Consider the following 19,623-nt stretch of genomic DNA (forward strand, 5'->3'; position numbering starts at 1 on the left):
CAGTACTTTTAATATGTCTTATTCTGTGTGCTATGTGCTCAGTTACTCAGTTGGGTCTGCTGTGGACTGTGGTCCACCAGTTTCCTCTGTGCTTGGAATTTTCCAGGCAAGGATACTGGAATGGGTTGCTATTTCCTACTCCAGAGGATTTTCCTGACCCAGGAACTGAACCCAGGTCTCTTGCGTCTCTTGCATTGGCAGGTGAATTCTTTACCACTGTGCCACCTGGGAAACCCCATTTCTTATTCATCATTATCTAATAACATTTGGCTCTTAAAATTCAGGTTTTCTCAAAAACTGATCGCTAGTTTCCTCCAAGAGTATAAAACTAAAGAGTGATTTTATATGTCCTTAATCCTTTATGGAATCAAAAGCTACTTCATGTATTTAACAAAAGCCTTGACTGTCCTTCCCTAGAAAACTATGTCTGTGTAATGCATATACTTCACATGTACATGGAGAGGATTCCAAGGATTTCCTGATGCCAGGCTGCTTGGAATCCAGTGGCTCCAAGAAAGAAACTTTTGTAACAGTTCCAAAGACTTTTCATACCTTAACTTCTAGCACAACAATTTCTTTTCCAAAAAAGTCTTTACTCTGATTGAAATGGCCCAAGGATCCTTGCCAAGCTAGCTTCTTAACCACCAGCACCCTCACTCTTGAATATCCTTCCACACTGTTAGGAAATTACTGTTGAGACTAGTCCTCTAACTTTACAGGTGGGAAAGACATTCTTAGATTTGCAAAGTGACTTTACATCCACCTGACTTACTGAAGACAACCAACACTAAGTCTCTTGACTCAGATTGAACGGGTGTGTGTGTGTGACTTAAGTCATGAGCCATTACAATGGTATGGTTAAGAATGTACACTCTCGTGCCAAACTGTCTGGATTCTGATCTCAGATCTACTACTTGCTACTTTTGTAACCTTAGGCAAATTATGTAGCCTTGGTTTTTTCATTTATAAATTGGGCATGATGCCAGTCTTCTAGATAGGGAAAGACACAGTGTGTAAGATAAAGGTGTGTTGCCAGTCATCCAGGCTTATATCCAGTATTACTAATTCACGGAGAGCACTTAACCAGCGCTTGGCACAGAGTCAATGCTCAGTAAATCTAGTTGTTAAACACTAAAGAAAGAAAGAGTTGACTCATTGGAAAAGACTGATGCTGGGAGGGATTGGGGGCAGGAGAAGAAGGGGACGACAGAGGATGATGGCTGGATGGCATCACCAACTCGATGGACATGAGTTTGGGTGAACCCCAGGAGTTGGTGATGGACAGGGAGGCCTGGTGTGCTGCAGTTCATGGGGTTGCAAAGAGTCGGACACGACAGCAACTGAACTGAAAGAAAACCTCGTTATAGCTACTTTACCTAATATTAATATCTCAGTTGAGATAGCCATGAGGGGAATTTTCAGTTAGAAGGCTAAATGCTAAGATTTGTAATGTAAAAAGTCATAGTGCAACTAACATAGCTTCATTATAACTTCATTAAGTCAAAAGAAACATCGTTTATCTTTGCTTTCTGTATTCTAATTTTCGACATTTGCCCCTGCTCTACCCTAAAAAATCATTTTTTTAAATCTAACAAATTGTTAAGAAAAATTTTAAAACAAATGTAAAAGTAGAGAAAGTGATATAATGGACACCCATGGACACATTGCCCAACTTTAACAGTTAGCAACATAAACGTAACCAATTTGTCTTGTGTTCTATTTCCTCACCCCCACAGAGGATTATTTTGAAGTAAAGCCTAGATAATTTTTCATTAAAACCGTAAACAGTCCAGTAAATATCTCCAAAAGATATTTCAACATAGTCAACAATACTGTATCACATGTAAAGCAATAATTTTGTACTATCAAAGGTACAAAGGGTCTGTTGCCCCCTTCTGCCTTCAATCTTTCCCAGCATCAGGGTTTTCCAGTGAGTCGGCTTTTGGCATCAGGTAACCAAAGTATTAGAGCTTCAGCATCAGTCCCTCCTGTGAATATTCAGGGCTGATTTCCTTTAGGATTGACTGGTTTGATCTTGCTCTCCACGGGACTCTCAAAAGAGTCTTCTCCAGCACCACAGTTTGAAAGAATCAATTCTTCGGTGCTCCGCCTTCTTTATGGTCCGACTCTCACATCCATACGTGACTACTAGAAAAACCATAGCTTTGACTATACAGACCTTTGTTGGCAAAGTGATGTCTCTGCTTTTTAATACACTGTCCAGGCTTGTCATAGCTTTTCTTCCAGGACACAAGCATCTTTTAATTTGGTGGCTGCAGTCACCCTCTGCAATGATTTTGGAGCCCAAGAAAATAAAATCTGTCACTGTTTCCACTTTTCCCCATCTGTTTGCCTTGAAGTGGTAGGATTGGATGCCATGATCTTAGTTTTTTGAATGTGGAGTTTTCAGCCAGCTTTTTCACTCTCTTACCCTCAACAAGAGGCTCTTTAGTTCCTCTTCCTTTCTGTCGTTAAGAGTGGTATCGTCTGCATGTCTGAGGTTGTTATTTCTCCCTGCAATCTTTTTTTTCCCTCCCTGCAATCTTGATTCCAGCTTGTGATTCATCCAGCCCAGCATTTCACATGATGTACTCTGCATAAAAGTTAAATAAACAGGGTAACTATATAATCTTGATGTCCTTCTTTCCCAATTTTGAACCAGTCCATTGTTTCATGTCTGGTTCTAACTGTTGTTTCTTGACCTGTATACAGGTTTCTCAAGAGTCAGGTAATACAGTCTGATATCCTCATCTCTTGAAGAATTTTCCACAGTTTGTTGTAATCCACACAGGCAAAGGCTTTTGTGTAGCCAATGTAGCAGAAGTAGATGTTTTTCTGGAATTCTCTTGCTTTTTCTATGATCCAGTGGATGTTGGCAATTTTACCTCTGGTTCCTCTGCCTTTTCTAAATCCCACTTGTAGGATTCAGGTACTGTTGAAGAAATTTTAAAAAAGAATCAGATAAATTTGAATAGCCACAGTTTGGGGAAAAAAATAAAACAACAACCTAGGGTCTGGGACTGGATTTCTGAAATCCCTATTTCTGAATGTCTGATTACGTTTGTGAACTCATGCATGTAAAATATTTTTTCAATAAATTATGTAAAGTGACTCCAGTCAAGAGCTTCCAGAGTAAACAGCATTATCACAGTGAACACCACTGCTATCTCTTCCGTGTATCAACAACTTCAAAGGAAATGGAGAACCCACACGCAATCCACCTTGAAAGTCCAGTATGACTGCTATGCAGCATAGACAGTTCCTAGTCCGGATAAGGGCAGGAGGAAAGGAGAAGGATGACAGGGAGAAACTGGAATGGATATGTGTGAACATGTGAGAAATACAATTGACAAAGTAATGAAAATAAGGCAATTATTAAGTCCAAGGAAAATGAAGGATTGTATAAGAAAGAGACTGGTTTTAGTGGACTTCTTAGACATTTTAACTTTCCTGATGGTTCAGAATGTAAAGAGTTTGCCTGCAATGCAGGAAACCTGGGTTCAATTCCTGGGTTGGAAAGATCCCCTGGAGAAGGAAATAGCAACCCACTCCAGTATTCTTGCCTGGAGAATCCCATGGACAGAGGAGCCTGGAGGGCTACAGTCCATGGGGTCGCAAAGACTTGGACACGACCGAGTGAATAATACTTAATACTTAGACATTTAGCAGTGTCCAAGTAATTTGAATAGCGATAGCTGATTTAACCAAGAATTGTGGTATGGTTTTGTCGGAGGAAGTAGAAATGGAGGAGAAGGTACAGGAGAGTAAAATCTTTATACCTCCCAGGGCAAGAAGGCAAGAAAGAGAAATAATAGCTTACTCTTGGGAATGTGGAGATAATAACAGGAGAAACAGTTGAGAATGTCTACTTCCTAGTAGACATTGGCTTGGGGTTGGGGAGAAGAAAAGCAAGGGACTGCTGTTCTTTTATAACTTTTCAAATTGTGCATTTATGTAAGAGACTTCTTTTCAATGAGGTAGTAAAATAAATACAAGTTTGCTGGGGGCAGTAGTTCATTTTATGAAACACATTTAGAGCATTTTGCCCAGTTTGGGAGCCCTTGCTCTGCTCTTATACTTAGTCATTATGTTCCTCCTTTTACCTGGTGTTACCCAATAAAACTTTGGTGTTTTGTTTTTTTTTTTTCAATTTGCTAGCTCTTCAGTAGATACCAAAAAATTCATTAGGAGACAATGTATTGGAGTTATTTTGAGCCAGTTCAAGTCTGTGTGAGTAGGGTCAGTCCTATCTTTGTCATTTAGAAATCACGTGCTCTTAGGCAAGTAACTTCTCAGTGCCTTGCTTCTCTCATCTCTGACATGGCAGTGGGTGCCACGTGGGGTTGTTGATGGGCTAAACAGCTTAATCCACGCAGAGCTCTCGGAGCACTGTCTGGCACACAGCGATGGCTCAATAAATACTGTCAAGGGTACCCTCACTCTCCAAATAGGGAATGGAATCCATTATAATTACCAATGAGTATGGGGGAGATGATCAAACCAGGGATAGGTTCTGCAGGCTTTTTAAAAAATCAACTTTATTGAGGTTAATTTATATGAAACAACTCTAATTTTTATCATAAAATGCAATTTTAACTGTACAGTTTGATGAACTTTGATAAATATAGTACCCCTGCAACATCACTACAAGGAAAATGCAGAACAATCACCCCAAAGGGTTCCCTCACCCATGTGCCAGTCAGTTCCCATCCCCAACCTCTGGCTCTGGGCACCTCTTGGCAGCTCTGTCACTATAGACGAGATTTGTGATTTCTAGAGATTCACACAAATGAAATCATGGTATAATCATACAGTACAATTCTCTTTTGTCTGGTTTCTTTGCCAAACATGTTTTTGAGATTTTTATCTGTGTTAATACATGTATCTGTAATTCATTTCCTTCCGTTGCTTTTTTGTTTTTTCATTTACCTGTTGACAGGTATTCCAGTTTGGGGCTGTTATTACTAGAGCTTCTGTGAATATTCATCTACGGGTCAGTGTGGATATATTCACTTTTCTGGGAACACCTGGATCATAGGCTGAGTATATGTTAACTTTATAAGAAACCACCAAAATGTTATCTTTCTTTTTTTCATTATTTATTTATTTTTATCCTTCTCAAATTATTACTACAGTGGCTTCTCTTGTTGCAGAACTTGGGCTCTAGGCTCATGGGTTCAGTAGTTGTGACACATGGGTTTTGTTGCCCCGAGGCATGTGGAAGCTTCCCAGACCAGCAATTGAACCTGTGTCCCCTGCATTAGCAGGCAGATGTCTCACCATTGAGCCACCAGGGAGGTCCCCACTAAAATGTTTTCTGAAGTAGTTGCCCCATTTTACATTCCCACCAGCAATGTTTGAGAGTTCCAGGAGCTACACAACCACTAAAAAGGCTAAAATGAGGAAGACTGACAATACTGGTTTAGGGGATAGCTGACTCTGTTGACTTTGGGTTATATAGGATGCTCTTAAAATGTACTCCCATCACTCTCTTTGGATCAAAACCATTAAGGTTTGTTGCTTTCCAAAGGTTGATTTTGAACTGTGCTGCTGAAGACTCTTGAGAATCCCTTGGACAACAAGGAGATCAAACCAGTCAGTCCCAAAGGAAATGAATCCTGACTATTCATTGGAAGTTCAGTTCAGTTCAGTCACTCAGTCATGTCTGACTCTTTGCGACCCCATGGACTGCAGCAGCACGCCAGGCCTCTTTGCCCATCACCAACTCTTGGAGTTTACCCAAACTCATGTCCATTGAGCCGGTGATGCCATCCAACCAACTCATCCTCTGTTGTCCCCTTCTCCTCCAATCTTTCCCAGCATCAGGGTCTTTTCCAATGAATCAGTTCTTCATATCAGGTGGCCAAAATATTGGAGTTTCAGCTTCAATATCAGTCCTTCCAATGAACACTCAGGACTGATCTCCTTTAGGATGAACTGGTTGGATCTCCTTGCAGTTCAAGGGACTCTCAAGAGTCTTCTCCAACACCACAGTTCAAAAGCATCAATTCTTAAGTGCTCAGTTTTCTTTGAAGTCCAACTCTCACATCCATACATGACCACTGGAAAAACCATAGCCTTGACTAGACGGACCTTTGTTGACAAAGTAATGTCTCTGCTTTTTAATATGCTGTCTAGGTTGGTCATAACTTTCCTTCCAAGGAAAAAGCGTCTTTTTATTTCATGGCTGCAGTCACCATCTGCAGTGATTTTGGAGCCCCCCCAAAATAAAATCTGCCACTGTTTCCACTGTTGCCCCATCTATTTGCCATGAACTGATGGGACCGAATGCCATGATCTTAGTTTTCTTAATGTTGAGCTTTAAGCACAAGCTGGAATCAAGATTACCAGGAGAAATATCAGTAACCTCAAATATGCAGATGACACCACCCTTATGGCAGAAAGTGAAGAAGAACTAAAGAGCCTCTTGATGAAAGTGAAAGAGGAGAGTGAAAAAGTTGGCTTAATTCATTGGAAGGACTGGTGCTGAAGCTGAAGCTACAGTACTTTGGCCACTGGATGCGAAGAGCCAACTCATGGGAAAAGACCCTTTGCTGGAAAAGATTGAGTGCAGGAGGAGAAGGGGTCAACAGAGAATGAAATGGCTGGATAGCATCATGGACTCAATGGACATGAGTTTGAGCAAACTCCAGGAGATGGTGAAGGACAGGGAAGCCTCGTGTGCTGCAGGTCATGGGGTCACAAAGAGTCGGACACACAGGACTTAGCAACTGAACAACAACAGCAAAGGTTGGTTGAGTTAGATGGAGTTTAGGGCGACTCAGGATTAAATCCTATCAGGTAGAAATTGTATGTTCCAATCTAGGTATTTTTCATAGTGTTTATTTCAGCCAAACAGCCCACAAAGCAGGCAATAGCTTTCAAGGGCAGAAATGTGAATATCCTACAACACAAAATTGATTTGGCTCATTTTAGGCAAGACCACTAGGTTTCAGCTTTCTTAAAAAAATTTTTTTTAATATTAGTTCTCTATTTGAAGAAAGTTTTAACCTGCTAGGACAAAATTTAAAAAAATTGAAATGCTATTTATTTGAAGAAAGTTTTAACCTGCTAGGACAAAATAAAAAAAGTTGAAATGCTATATGAGCAACTGGTATTATTTCTGTCACTTTTGCTATTGGCTAAACACGTGAAATGACCATTTAAACCTGAACTTTTTATAGAGAGGCTATTACTAAAAGCTCAGCCTCTCTATAATACCAGTGCTAAATCAAATTCTGGAGACAGAGTTTGGAATGAAGTAGGAAAGGACAGCTTCATTGCTTTGCCAGGCCAAGGAAGACACACCAGGCTCTGCCTCGAAAAACTGTGTCCCTTACCCCAGAGAACTTGATGAGGGCTTTTGTGTTAGTGGGTCAAAGGTGGGGTCTCTGACAAGATGAGGGTGTGAGCAGAGTCTCAGGTGTTCAGTCTTCTAATCTTGATGAGCTTTTCTGGTCCCCTTAATCCTGCATCAGGTGTTACATTGGCTACTCCTCCTTTGATTAGCAGCTGTTCCAATCTGACCTTCGGAACCCAGGGAAGGTCATGATGGCTGGAGTCTTGCCTACAAGAAATGGGGGAGAGAAAGGCCTCTGTGCCTGGGAGCCCCACAGGGCCCCACTTGTTTTCAAGGCTATATATTTCTTTTGGATGTAAAATGTGGTATCATTAACCATGATCTTTTAATTCATATGATTTTGCATGTTTTATCACATATGATACAGATTCCCTAGGGAGTCAATTTGTAACATTTTTTAACATTTGAGATACACAAAAACTGTCAGTCATCTAAAAAAATCCCTTACTTTCAGTTTTACTTGAGAATTTGATAAATCCTGATTTTGATCTGGCTTAGAAGGTAATGAAAAAGCAAAATTATATAATCACAGTTACTTCAGTGATATTATCCCCTGATCAGTTAAATAAAACATATACGAAAATACAATAATCTTTAGACGCCCTAAAGCTAATTCCTGACAAGCTCATTTAAAAACAAATGGGAAGACTTCCCTGGGTGGCCCAGTGGCTAAGACTCTACAATTGGGAACCCAGGCTCCAAATGCAGCGGGCCTGGGTTCCATCCCTGGTCAGGGAACTAGATCCTACATGCCACAGGTAAGGATCCCACGTGCCACAACAAAGATGGAAATTTCCGTGTTCCACAGGAAGACCCAGCACAGCCAAATAAAGACAGAAGAAAAAAAAAAAAAGACAAGTGAATTTTAAAAAACACGTGGGAATACACCAGCTCTTCACTGGAGAGCTTGGTCTTGTGGTCTTTGCACTCAGTCGCTCAGTCACGTGTGATTCTTTGCAACCTCGCGGACTGTAGAAGCACCTAGACTGAGAATGGATTCATGAAGAGCTGGGTAAAGAAAGTAAGCAACTACCAACAGGAAGAAAATGTTGCCCGTCTGGAGAAAAAAGAACTGCAGAATTAAATGGGTTTATTTGGAAAATTACAATTTTTTTAAAGTGAGAAATTTTTAAGAACTCTACGAACATAAGACTGTTGTACGGGACTCGTGCTACAACTAACCTGGAAACAACATTCAACAATATTCAACAATATTCATATTAATGGTATTGATCTTAACAAAAGATACAAAATGCCGATCTAGACACAGGAGTCATGGGAGGAGCCCTGAATGGGGCAGAGTCTTTACAGCAGAGTCTCTGGCTCCAGGGGCAACCGCTGATCTGTGGCAGGTAGTTGGGTAATACGAAAGGAATAGGGACTACATCAGGAAATTGAGTCACATTTCTTTTTCTTTTTTTAACATTAAAAAAAAATTTCTTTTGGCGTGCTGGGTCTTCATTGCTGCATGCACACTTTCTCTAGTTATGGCGAGTGGGGGCTACTCTTCATGGCAGCGTGAGTTTCTCTTTGCCGTGGCTTCTCTTGTTGAGGAGCCCGGGCTCCATGGTGCCTGGTCTTTGGTGGTTGTGGCACACAGGCTTAGTTGTGGCAAGGCATGTGGAATCTTCCCGGACCAGGGATTGAACCCATGTCCCCTGCTTTGGCAGGTGAATTCTTAACCACTGGATCACCAGGGAAGTCAAATCACATTTCTTTTTTAAATTGTTCATGATTAAAAAAAATATATGCGAAGACTACCTGCTCATTCTAGAAAACCTCCAAAATAAGATAGTTCAAAAGTAAGATAATTAGATAATCTCCTTTAGTTCCCCCACAGTCAAACACAAGTTACGCTTTGGTATATATGTGAAAGAAAAGTGTTGGTCACTCAGTCGTGTCCTACTCTTTGCAACCCCATGGACTGCAGCCCATTAGGCTCCTTCTGTCCATGGAATTCTCCAGGCAGGAATACTGGAGTGGGTTGCCATTCACTTCTCCAGGGGATCTTCCTGAACCAGAGATTGAACCCAGGTCTCCTGCATAGCAGGCAGATTCTTTACCATCTCAGCCATCAGGGAAGCCCTTGGTATATATACTTTCAGAGATATTCCCTCTGTGTGTGCTTTTCTATAAGTGGGATTTTACTATATATGCTGTTCTGTAACCTGCCATTTTACTTCATATCTGGTGAACACCTTTCTTGCCTTATGAATAAACACTGTCAAAGGATGATTTCCACAAGTTTAAATTTTTGTGTTTATCATATAAACATATAGTGATCATGCGTCAGTTCCTTAATGAAGGAACCAGGAAGATGGAAACATTGGTTTAAAGGAGGAACAGAAATTTAGTCACTGAGGAAAAATATGCTTAAAGAAGACTTCTAGGAAACCATAAATCTTCTAGAAAGAAGCAAACATAGGCAGAACTCCTTTTTTTCTTTGTTCTTTTTTATTTATTTTAAAATTAATTTTTATTGGAGTATAGTTGCTTTACAATTTTGTGTTCATAGGCAGAACACTTTGACATAAATTGTAGCAATATTTTTTTGGATTTGTCTCCTAAAGCGAAGGAAATAAAAGCAAAAATATACAAATGGGACCTAATTAAACCTAAAAGCTTTTGCACAGTGAAGTAAATCCTCAAGAATATGAAAAGACAACCTAGTGAATGAGAGAACATATTTGCAAATGATATTACTAAGGGGTTAATACCCAAACTAAATAAACAATTCAACATCAATAAACAGACAACCCAATTAAAAAATGAGCAGATGAACTGAACAAACATTTTTCCAAGAAGACATACAGATGGCCAATAGACACATGAAAAGATGCTCAACATCATTAATCATCAGAGAAATGCAAATTAAAACCACAGTGAAATATCACCTCACACCTGTCAGAATACCATCAAAGCTACCATCAAAAAGAACACAAATAAATGTTGGTGAGGATATAGAGGAAAGGAAACACTTGCACACTGTTGGTGGGAATGTAAACTGGTGTAGCCACTGTGAAAAACAGTATGGAGATCTCTCAAAAAACTAAAAAGAGACCCAGAAATTCCACTCCTGGGTGTGTATACATAGATACACACACACATACATATGTGTGTACGTGTATGTATATGTGTATGCACTCATGTATGTATGTGTGTATATATGTATGTGTATATATGTATATATACATAGAGTGCACTAATTTAAAAAGATCCATGCACCCCAATCTTCATAGCAGCATTATTTATAACTGCCAAAATGTATTTGTGTTGCTGTTGTTCAGTTGCTAAGTTGTGCCCAACTCTTTGCAGCCCCATGGACTGCAGCACACCACGCTTCCCTGTCCTTCAACAGTGTGAAAGGTGAGAAATAGGAATCTGAGAAAACAGCTCATTCTTATTTGAAACAGAATTTGTCTGCAGATAATTGATTACAAGCATTTTTATTGTCTCAAAAGTGAGGAGGATTCTATGCAATCCAATTCAAAAATTCCCTCTTAACAAAGATAATTTGTAGGAGTATGGATGGTTGACTGGATCACTGACACTGATCATGTCAATTATTGCTTGGCTGGATTTTTTTGTTTTAATGACTGGTTAAGGATAGGGCTCCCCTGATAGCTCAGTTGGTAAAGAATCTGCCTGCAATGCAGGAGACCCTAGTTTGATTCCTGGGTCAGGAAGATCCACTGGATAAGGGATAGGCTACCCACTCCAGTATTCTTGGGCCTCTCTTATGGCTCAGCTGGTAAAGAATCTGCCCGCAATGCAGGAGACCTGGGTTCGATCCCTGGTTTGGGAAGATCCCCAGGGAAGTGAAAGGCTTCCCATTCCAGTATTCTGGCTTTGAGAATTCCACAGACTGTATAGTCTGCGGAGTCACAAAGAGTCAGACATGACTGAGGAACTTTCACTTTCACTTTAAGGATTATTAGACTGGTTAAAGGTTGCACTGCCTCTGAGACTGATGTGGGTTCTGGAAGGGCTCCTAAGTTCATTAAATAGTTTTTTGTTGTTGTTCAGTCGCTATGTCATATCTGACTCTGCGACGCCATGGATTGCAGCATGCCAGGCTTTGTCCTTCACTGTCTCCCGGAGTTTGCTCAAATTCATGTCCATTGAGTTGGCAGTGCTATCTAACCATCTCATCCTCTGTTGTCTCCTTCTCCTGCCTTCAATCTTTCCCAGCACCATGGTCTTTTCCAACAAGTTACCTCTTTGCATCAGGTGGTCAAAGGATTGGAGCTTCAACATCAGTCCTCCCAATGAATATTCAGAGTTGATTTCCTTTAGCATGGACTGGTTTGATCTCTTTGCAGTTCAAGGGACTCTCAAGAGTCTTCTCCAGCACCACAATTCAAAAACATCAATTCTTCAGCGCTCAGCCTTCCTTATGGTCCAACTCTCATTAAATAGTTCAGTATTCATTTTTTAGCAGAAATGTTAATTTCTTACTGGAGATATTAATGAAATAGATCCCAAAGTTCTCCCTGGGTTTAAGGTTTTGAACTTTTTTTTTTTTTTTGCGCTCATCCCTACAGTGGGAGAAATAGCAAGAATCTGTCTCTCCCTATTCTGTCTAGATTGCTTGCCCTACTCTTTCAGTTCAGTTCAGTTCAGTTGCTCAGTCGTGTCTGACTCTTTGCAACCCCATGAATCGCAGCAAACCAGGCCTCCCTGTCCATCACTAACTCCCGGAGTTTACTCAAACTCATGTCCATTGAATCGGTGATGCCATCCAGCCATCTCATCCTCTGTCGTCCCCTTCTCCTCCTGCCCCCAATCCCTCCCAGCATCAGGGTGGTCTCTATTCATTTAAAAAAATGGCATGCTTATTTTGTGCCAGGTTTTGGCCAGTGTTGAGAAGACAGTGATGTGTTAAAACAGGCAGTCTTATCCTCACAAGGTTTAGTGTGCAGTTGGACAGAGCATGGGCATACTTATAACTTAAATTTACTTGTGTATAGTTGTAATTTTGAACTGTGCTTTGAAGCAAAGGAACAAGATGAATGTCATTTCAAGAGAGATCCATCTCAGACTTCAAAATCAGAGGCGGCACCTATGAAGAAGCGACTCTTGCATTTACCAGGACATGGGTTGGGTCTGGGGCTTGTCCAAAATCCTAAGGCAGGAGAGAGGTTGGCCCTTTGGAGGGTGGCTAAAGGACTGGATGCAAGAGGTGACATGAGATGAAGCTGGAGGCTGAATGAGACACTGCAGCCAGCCAAGGTTTTGATCCCTGTCCTAAGAGAAAGTGAAGCCACTGAAAGGTTTCAAGCAAAGGAGTACATATGAAAAAGTTGGAAGGATATTTCAGTTTGAAAAAAAAAAATCACTCCAGCTGCTCTATAGATGGGCAAAGTGGGGAAAGCAAGGCCAGAAGGCCATGTGACAAGACAAGAGCAGACAATAGCCTGGACTAGGGAGGTATACAGATCAGTAACCAGATAAGAGAGATCTAGGAAGTTAAGGTTACCAATGTATGCCTGGGGTTTCAACTTTTCCTTGTACCTAAACCTGGTCTTTGATAGGCACGAGCTTCTGTACAACTTTAGTTACACCTCCATGATTATTTTCCAAAATATACTAAATTAATTAATCATTTCCCTTACTAGAAAGTCAACTCTTTGAGGGCAGGGTTGCATGGAGTGGAACTTTTCTCCCATACATTGTTGACCTGCAAGCTATGTATCTATTGGGTGCTCAATACATACACGTAATTATAAAGAGTACATATGCTATGCTATGCTAAGTCACTTCAGTCGTGTCCAACTCTGTACGACCCCACAGACAGCAGCTCACCAGGCTCCCCCGTCCCTGGGATTCTCCAGGCAAGAACACTGGAGTGGGTTGCCATTTCCTTCTCCAGTGCATGAAAGTGAAAAGTGAAAGTGAAGTCGCTCAGTCGTGTCCGACTCTTTGCGACCCCATGGACTGCAGCCTACCAGGCTCCTCCATCCATGGGATTTTCCAGGCAAGAGTACTGGAGTAGGCTGCCATTGCCTTCTCCAAAACAGTACGTAAGATTCTCCTATACTTTCCTCCTTTCTTATTACTTACCATAATTGTAATTAAATATTCATATAATTATATATTATTTAACACACCTCTCACTAAACTGTAAACTCCATAAGGACAAGGGTAGGGTCCATATCTGTCTTGGTTATTGCTTTATCTCAATGCCCCACACTGCACCTGGTACTCAGTAAATATTTGTGAAAGAATCCTTCTGTTAAGTAAAAGTTTCAACCAAACATTTATATCATGCTTATTTTGTGCCAGTCTCTGTCTTAGTGTCTTACAAACATTAGAACAGTTTTTCTCATTACAACTTCATTGGGTATATATTATTGGTACCCCTATTTCACTGATGAGGAAACTGAGGCAGGAAGATTAAGCAACTTCTTAGGGAGTCCATCTTATGGACCAATACATGGACCTTGTCTAGGACAGGACCTGGGCTAGGCACCGAATAAAATCATGGTTAATATTTTGGGGCAGTAGTGGTAAAGAAACCGCTTGCCAATGCAGGAGATGCCAGACACGTGCGCTTGATCCCTGGGTCGGGGAAGAGCCTCTGGAGAAGGAAATGGCAACACGCTCCAGTATTCTTGCCTGGAAAATTCCATGTCCATGGGGTCGCAAAGAGTCGGATAGGACTGAGCACAAAGGATAGGAGAGGATAATATCTTTTGAGTACCAACTATAATACACATATCAGGTTTGGAGTTAGGGGCTTTACATGGTATTTTTTTAAGCCTCACACTAAGGTTAGGCAAGTTAGGTATCCTTAATCGCCCTCGATTATTATGGAAATACGTAAAGGTTTGGCAGATTCAGTTTCTTGATAGACGTCACTAGCTCAGTGGAGGAGGAGACAGTGCCATCGTTCAAAGGCAACCTTTCCTCTTCCGAGCAGGTCCCCAGGACCTGCCCCTCCGCAAGGCCTGGCCCCGCCCGCCGTCCCCTCTACGCCTGCGCGCTCCCCGCGCCTGACCCCCGCCCCCGCCGCCGACTCGCCAAGCGCAAGCGCAGTGCTTCTCCATGTGGGCGCGAGCCGTCATCCGGCCCAGCTGAGCAGTGGCACGTAAACCTCTAGGTTGCAAGACCCTCCTGCCCGCCTGTACCGTCTTGCTGTAGCCCTCCTCTCTCGGTCTTCCCACCCCCACACTCCACCACAGCGCACTTCGCAATGGGCAAGAGCCGGACGAAGCGCTTCAAGCGACCTCAGTTCTCGCCTACGGGCGACTGTCAGGCCGAGGCGGCGGCGGCGAACGGGACGGAGCCAGAGGAGGACGACGGGCCAGCGGCGGAGCTGCTGGAAAAAGTGAGGCGAGGGCTCGCCGGGGCCGCGCAGGGAGGAGCGGGGGAGCAGGGGCGCCGAGGCCCCCAGCCGTGCCGCGCGCCCCTGCGCGTGCGCTCTGCTGTCCCCCTGACCACTTACTCTGTCCCGCAGCTTCAGCACCCGAGCGCCGAGGTTCGCGAGTGCGCCTGCGCGGGGCTGGCCCGGCTGGTGCAGCAGCGGCCGGTGCTCCCGAGCCTGGCTCGCCGGGACGCCGTGCGCCGCCTCGGGCCGCTGCTGCTCGATCCCAGTCTGGCGGTGAGGGAAACAGCGACCGGCGCACTGAGGTGAGCGGGGAAGGGGGATACGGGCTGGTGCCCTCGGATCCGGGCATTGGCGTCCAGCCAGCGCCTCCTGTGCGCCTGGCTCCGTCGCTCATTGATTTCATCCTCAGTGCTCTTGTCTGCGGCACAGCTCGGGAGGGCCAAGAACTGGCTATGCTCTCCTGTTTGCAGAGGAGGGATCTGAACTCAAGCTTCGGATTCCGGAGGACCTCATGAGCCCCGGACTACCCGTATTCCATCTGTCCGCCTGACTGCTTCAACTGCAGTAGCCATCTGCCAAGCGTTCTCTGCTCAAGGCTTATTAGGGCACGTTGTACCCTCCCCAAGGAGACTTCATAGAGTCCTGAGGTTCGGTGAACTCTTCCATTGTATGTGCCAGATTTTCTAGATGCGAGGGATTTTGAGAAAGCAGGACACTGAACAAGACAGCCAGGATCTGTGCCTTCACAGAACCATGTTGATGCAGACAGGGAACTAGTAACCAGATGGAACGTAATATTAGGTTTTAAGAGGTGGTATGGAGAAACCAAGGAGGTGATAGCCGGAGGTGGGGAGTTACTTTAAATTGGATAATCTCTAGATAACATTTGTGAGCTAAGAGCTGAGGTAGCCTAGAGCCAGAGGTGGACACACAAGGGGAAAAGCATTCCTGACAGGGAGTAGCAACAGCAGAGGGCTTGGCACGGTTAAGGAAAGGGAAAGTTATGTGGCTGAGCAGAGTAGAGGGTGCACATTATAGGGATTGCAACTGGAGATAAGGACTCAGTGGTGCAGAGCTTAAGGACCTATTCTAAGCTAGAGTGACTGGTCTAATTTGCCTTTTCAAAAGGGCTGGTAGCTGCACTGAGAATGGACTGTAGAGGGGGCCAGAGTAAAGTTAATATTTGTAGTTCTCATCAGATCAGATCAGATCAGTCGCTCAGTCGTGTCCGACTCTTTGCGACCCCATGAATCGCAGCACGCCAGGCCTCCCTGTCCATTACAAACTCCCGGAGTTCACTCAGACTCATGTCCATCGAGTCAGTTATGCCATCCAGCCATTTCATCCTCTGTCGTCCCCTTCTCCTCCTGCCCCCAATCCCTCCCAGCATCAGAGTCTTTTCCAAGCAGTCAACTCTTCACATGAGGTGGCCAAAGTACTGGAGTTTCAGCTTTAGCATCATTCCTTCCAAAAAAAATCCCAGGGCTGATCTCCTTTAGAATGGACTGGTTGGATCTCCTTGCAGTCCAAGGGACTCTCAAGAGTCTTCTCCAACACCACAGTTCAAAAGCATCAATTCTTTGGCCCTCAACCTTCTTTAACTCTCACATCCATACATGACCACAGGAAAAACCATAGCCTTGACTAGACGGACCTTTGTTGGCAAAGTAATGTCTCTGCTTTTGAATATGCTATCGAGGTTGGTCATAACTTTCCTTCCAAGGAGTAAGCGTCTTTTAATTTCATGGCTGCAGTCACCATCTGCAGTGATTTTGGAGCCCAGAGAAATAAAGTCTGACACTGTTTCCACATCTATTTCCCATGAAGTGATGGGACCGGATGCCATGATCTTCGTTTTCTGAATGTTGAGTTTAAAGCCAACTTTTTCACTCTCCACTTTCACTTTCATCAAGAGACTTTTTAGTTCCTCTTCACTTTCTGCCATAAGGGTGGTGTCATCTGCATATCTGAGGTTATTGATATTTCTCCTGGCAGTCTTGATTCCAGCTTGTGTTTCTTCTAGTCCAGCATTTCTCATGATGTACTCTGCATGTAAGTTAAATAAGCAGGGTGACAATATACAGCCTTGACGTACTCCTTTTCCTATTTGGAACCAGTCTGTTGTTCCATGTCCAGTTCTAACTGTTGCTTCCTGACCTGCATACAGATTTCTCAAGAGGCAGATCAGGTGGTCTGGTATTCCCATCTCTTTCACAATTTTCCACAGTTTATTGTGATGCACACAGTCAAAGGCTTTGGCATAGTCAAGAAAGCAGAAATAGATGTTTTTCTGGAACTCTCTTGCTTTTTCCATGATCCAGAGGATGTTTGCAATTTGATCTCTGGTTCCTCTGCCTTTTCTAAAACCAGCTTGAACATCAGGAAGTTCACAGTTCACATATTGCTGAAGCCTGGCTTGGAGAATTTTGAGCATTACTTTACTAGCGTGTGAGACGAGTGCAATTGTGTAGTACTTTGAGCATTCTTTGGCATTGCCTTTCTTTGGGATTGGAATGAAAACTGACCTTTTCCAGTCCTGTGGCCACTGCTGAGTTTTCCAAATTTGCTTGTATATTGAATGCAGCACTTTCACAGCATCATCATCTTTCAGGATTTGGAATAGCTCAACTGGAATTCTATCACCTCCACAAGCTTTGTTCGTAGTGATGCTTTCTAAGGCCCATTTGACTTCACATTCCAGGATGTCTGGCTCTAGGTCAGTGATCACACCATCGTGATTATCTGGGTTGTGAAGATCTTTTTTGTACAGTTCTTCTGTGTATTCTTGCCATGTCTTCTTAATATCTTCTGCTTCTGTTAGGTCCATACCATTTCTGTCCTTTATTGAGCCCATCTTTGCATGAAATGTTCCCTTGGTATCTCTGATTTTCTTGAAGAGATCTCTAGTCTTTCTCATTCTGTTGTTTCCTTCTATTTTTTTGCATTGATCGCTGAAGAAGGCTTTCTTATCTCTTCTTGCTATTCTTTGGAACTCTGCATTAAGATGTTTACATCTTTCCTTTTCTCCTTTGCTTTTCGCTTCTCTTCTTTTCACAGCTATTTGTAAGGTCTCCCTAGACAGCCATTTTGCTTTTTTGCATTTCTTTTCCATGGGGATGGTCTTGATCCCTGTCTCCTGTACAATGTCACGAACCTCATTCCCTAGCTCATCAGGCACTCTATGTATCAGATCTAGGCCTTTAAATCTATTTCTCACTTCCACTGTATAATCATAAGGGATTTGATTTAGGTCATACCTGAATGGTCTAGTGGTTTTCCCTACTTTCTTCAATTTAAGTCTGAATTTGGCAATAAGGAGTTCATGATCTGAGCCACAGTCAGCTCCTGGTCTTGTTTTTGCTGACTGTATAGAGCTTCTCCATCTTTGGCTGCAAAGAATATAATCAGTCTGATTTCGGTGTTGACCATCTGGTGATGTCCATGTATAGAGTCTTCTCTTGTGTTGTTGGAAGAGGGTGTTTGCTATGACCAGTGCATTTTCTTGACAAAACTCTATTAGTCTTTGCCCTGCTTCATTCCGTATTCCAAGGCCAAATTTGCCTGTCACTCCAGGTGTTTCTTGACTTCCTGCTTTTGCATTCCAGTCCCCTATAATGAAAAGGACATCTTTTTTGGGTGTTAGTTCTAAAAGGTCTTGTAAGTCTTCATAGAACTGTTGAACTTCAGCTTCTTCAGCGTTACTGGTTGGGGCATAGACTTGGATTACTGTGATATTGAATTTTTTGCCTTGGAAACGAACAGAGATCATTCTGTCATTATTGAGATTGCATCCAAGTACTGCATTTCGGACTCTTTTGTTGACCATGATGGCTACCCCCATTTCTTCTGAGGGATTCCTGCCCGCAGTAGTAGATATAATGGTCATCTGAGTTAAATTCAGTAGTTCTCATAGCTCTGTATTTATTCTGTTTCATTCATTAATGTAGTAGGTTTATATTGAGGGCCTGCAGTGCTAGGCAGTGGGCTAGTGGGAGTGAACAAGACAAATAATTTCAGTCCTTAATGGATCTTAACAGTATTGAGGGAGGCGAGCATTATGCAAATAATCATGTAAGTGTGTAATTACAACCAATGATATTTACAAAAGGTGCTGTGGGAAGGGGTTCGGGGAAGAAAACTAAGGGCTTGATGTTTGAGGTAAGATCTGGGGGATGAGGGGGAATTAACCAGTTGATGGAGAAAACAACACACGCACTGGGAGCTCCTGGAAGATGGTGAGACGTCTTCTCATTTCTCTTCATAGCCTGAATGCCTAGCTCAGTGCTGTGCACTCACAGGGTAAGCCGTGTCTTCACAATTAAATGTAGTCAGGATTGTTTCAGGGAAGGTCATTCTCAGTAGCCTCACTGAAAGTCTTGACTCCAGGAAAAGGTCCCTTCATACAAGATCAGGCAGGAGAATTCCCTAGCAGTCCAGGGGTTAAGACTGAGCTCTCACTGCTGAGGGAGCAGGTTCAATCCCTGGTCAGGGAGCTAAGTTTCCATAAGCAGCATGGCATGGCCAAAAAAATAAAAAAAGATCAGGCAGTAATTGATTTACATTAAATAGAAGTCTTCCCTCTCCCTGAGTACTGCCTCAGTCCTGAGAATTACACTGTTACAAGACAGAGTCATCTGTTCACTTCATGTAGAGCAAGGATCAGAGCAGGTGGAGTTCTGTGGATTGGTTCTGCAGGGTCTTACAGAAATTGTAAAGCTATTTCAAACGGGAAATGTTAAGTATGGGTAGACAGAAATAAACTTGAGTGCTTAGTATGTTTTATGACATGTGATCTGAAACTGGTGTGTTTTAAACTTCTTGTGTAGAAATCTCAGCGCTTGTGGCGGTTTCGAAGTTTGTGATGACATGGTGACCAAGGATATCATGACTCCGCTGGTTGCACTGTTGAAAGAGGTATGCTGCTTTCCCAAGT

At 42.8% G+C, this 19,623-nt stretch overlaps 1 protein-coding gene across 2 annotated transcripts in view; it reads left to right on the top strand.

Moving 5' to 3' along the window:
• Positions 1-14,388: 14,388 nt before the first annotated feature.
• HEATR3 (HEAT repeat containing 3) overlaps positions 14,389-19,623 on the top strand; it is a 40,632-nt gene continuing 35,397 nt past the window's right edge. For both annotated transcript variants that reach the window (XR_015145447.1, XM_086350585.1), the window contains exons 1-3: positions 14,389-14,690; positions 14,820-14,992; positions 19,517-19,604. Coding sequence is in view for 1 of the 2 variants with exons in the window: in XM_086350585.1 (XP_086206711.1) it covers positions 14,556-14,690; positions 14,820-14,992; positions 19,517-19,604 (396 nt within the window). In the remaining variant the exon portion in view is untranslated. The remainder of the gene's footprint in view (positions 14,691-14,819; positions 14,993-19,516; positions 19,605-19,623) is intronic.

Source organism: Bos grunniens, chromosome 18, assembly GCF_055505025.1.
Source record: "Bos grunniens cultivar Pamir isolate PY7600 chromosome 18, Bosgru_T2T1.0, whole genome shotgun sequence".
NCBI classification, from domain to species: Eukaryota; Metazoa; Chordata; class Mammalia; order Artiodactyla; family Bovidae; genus Bos; species Bos grunniens.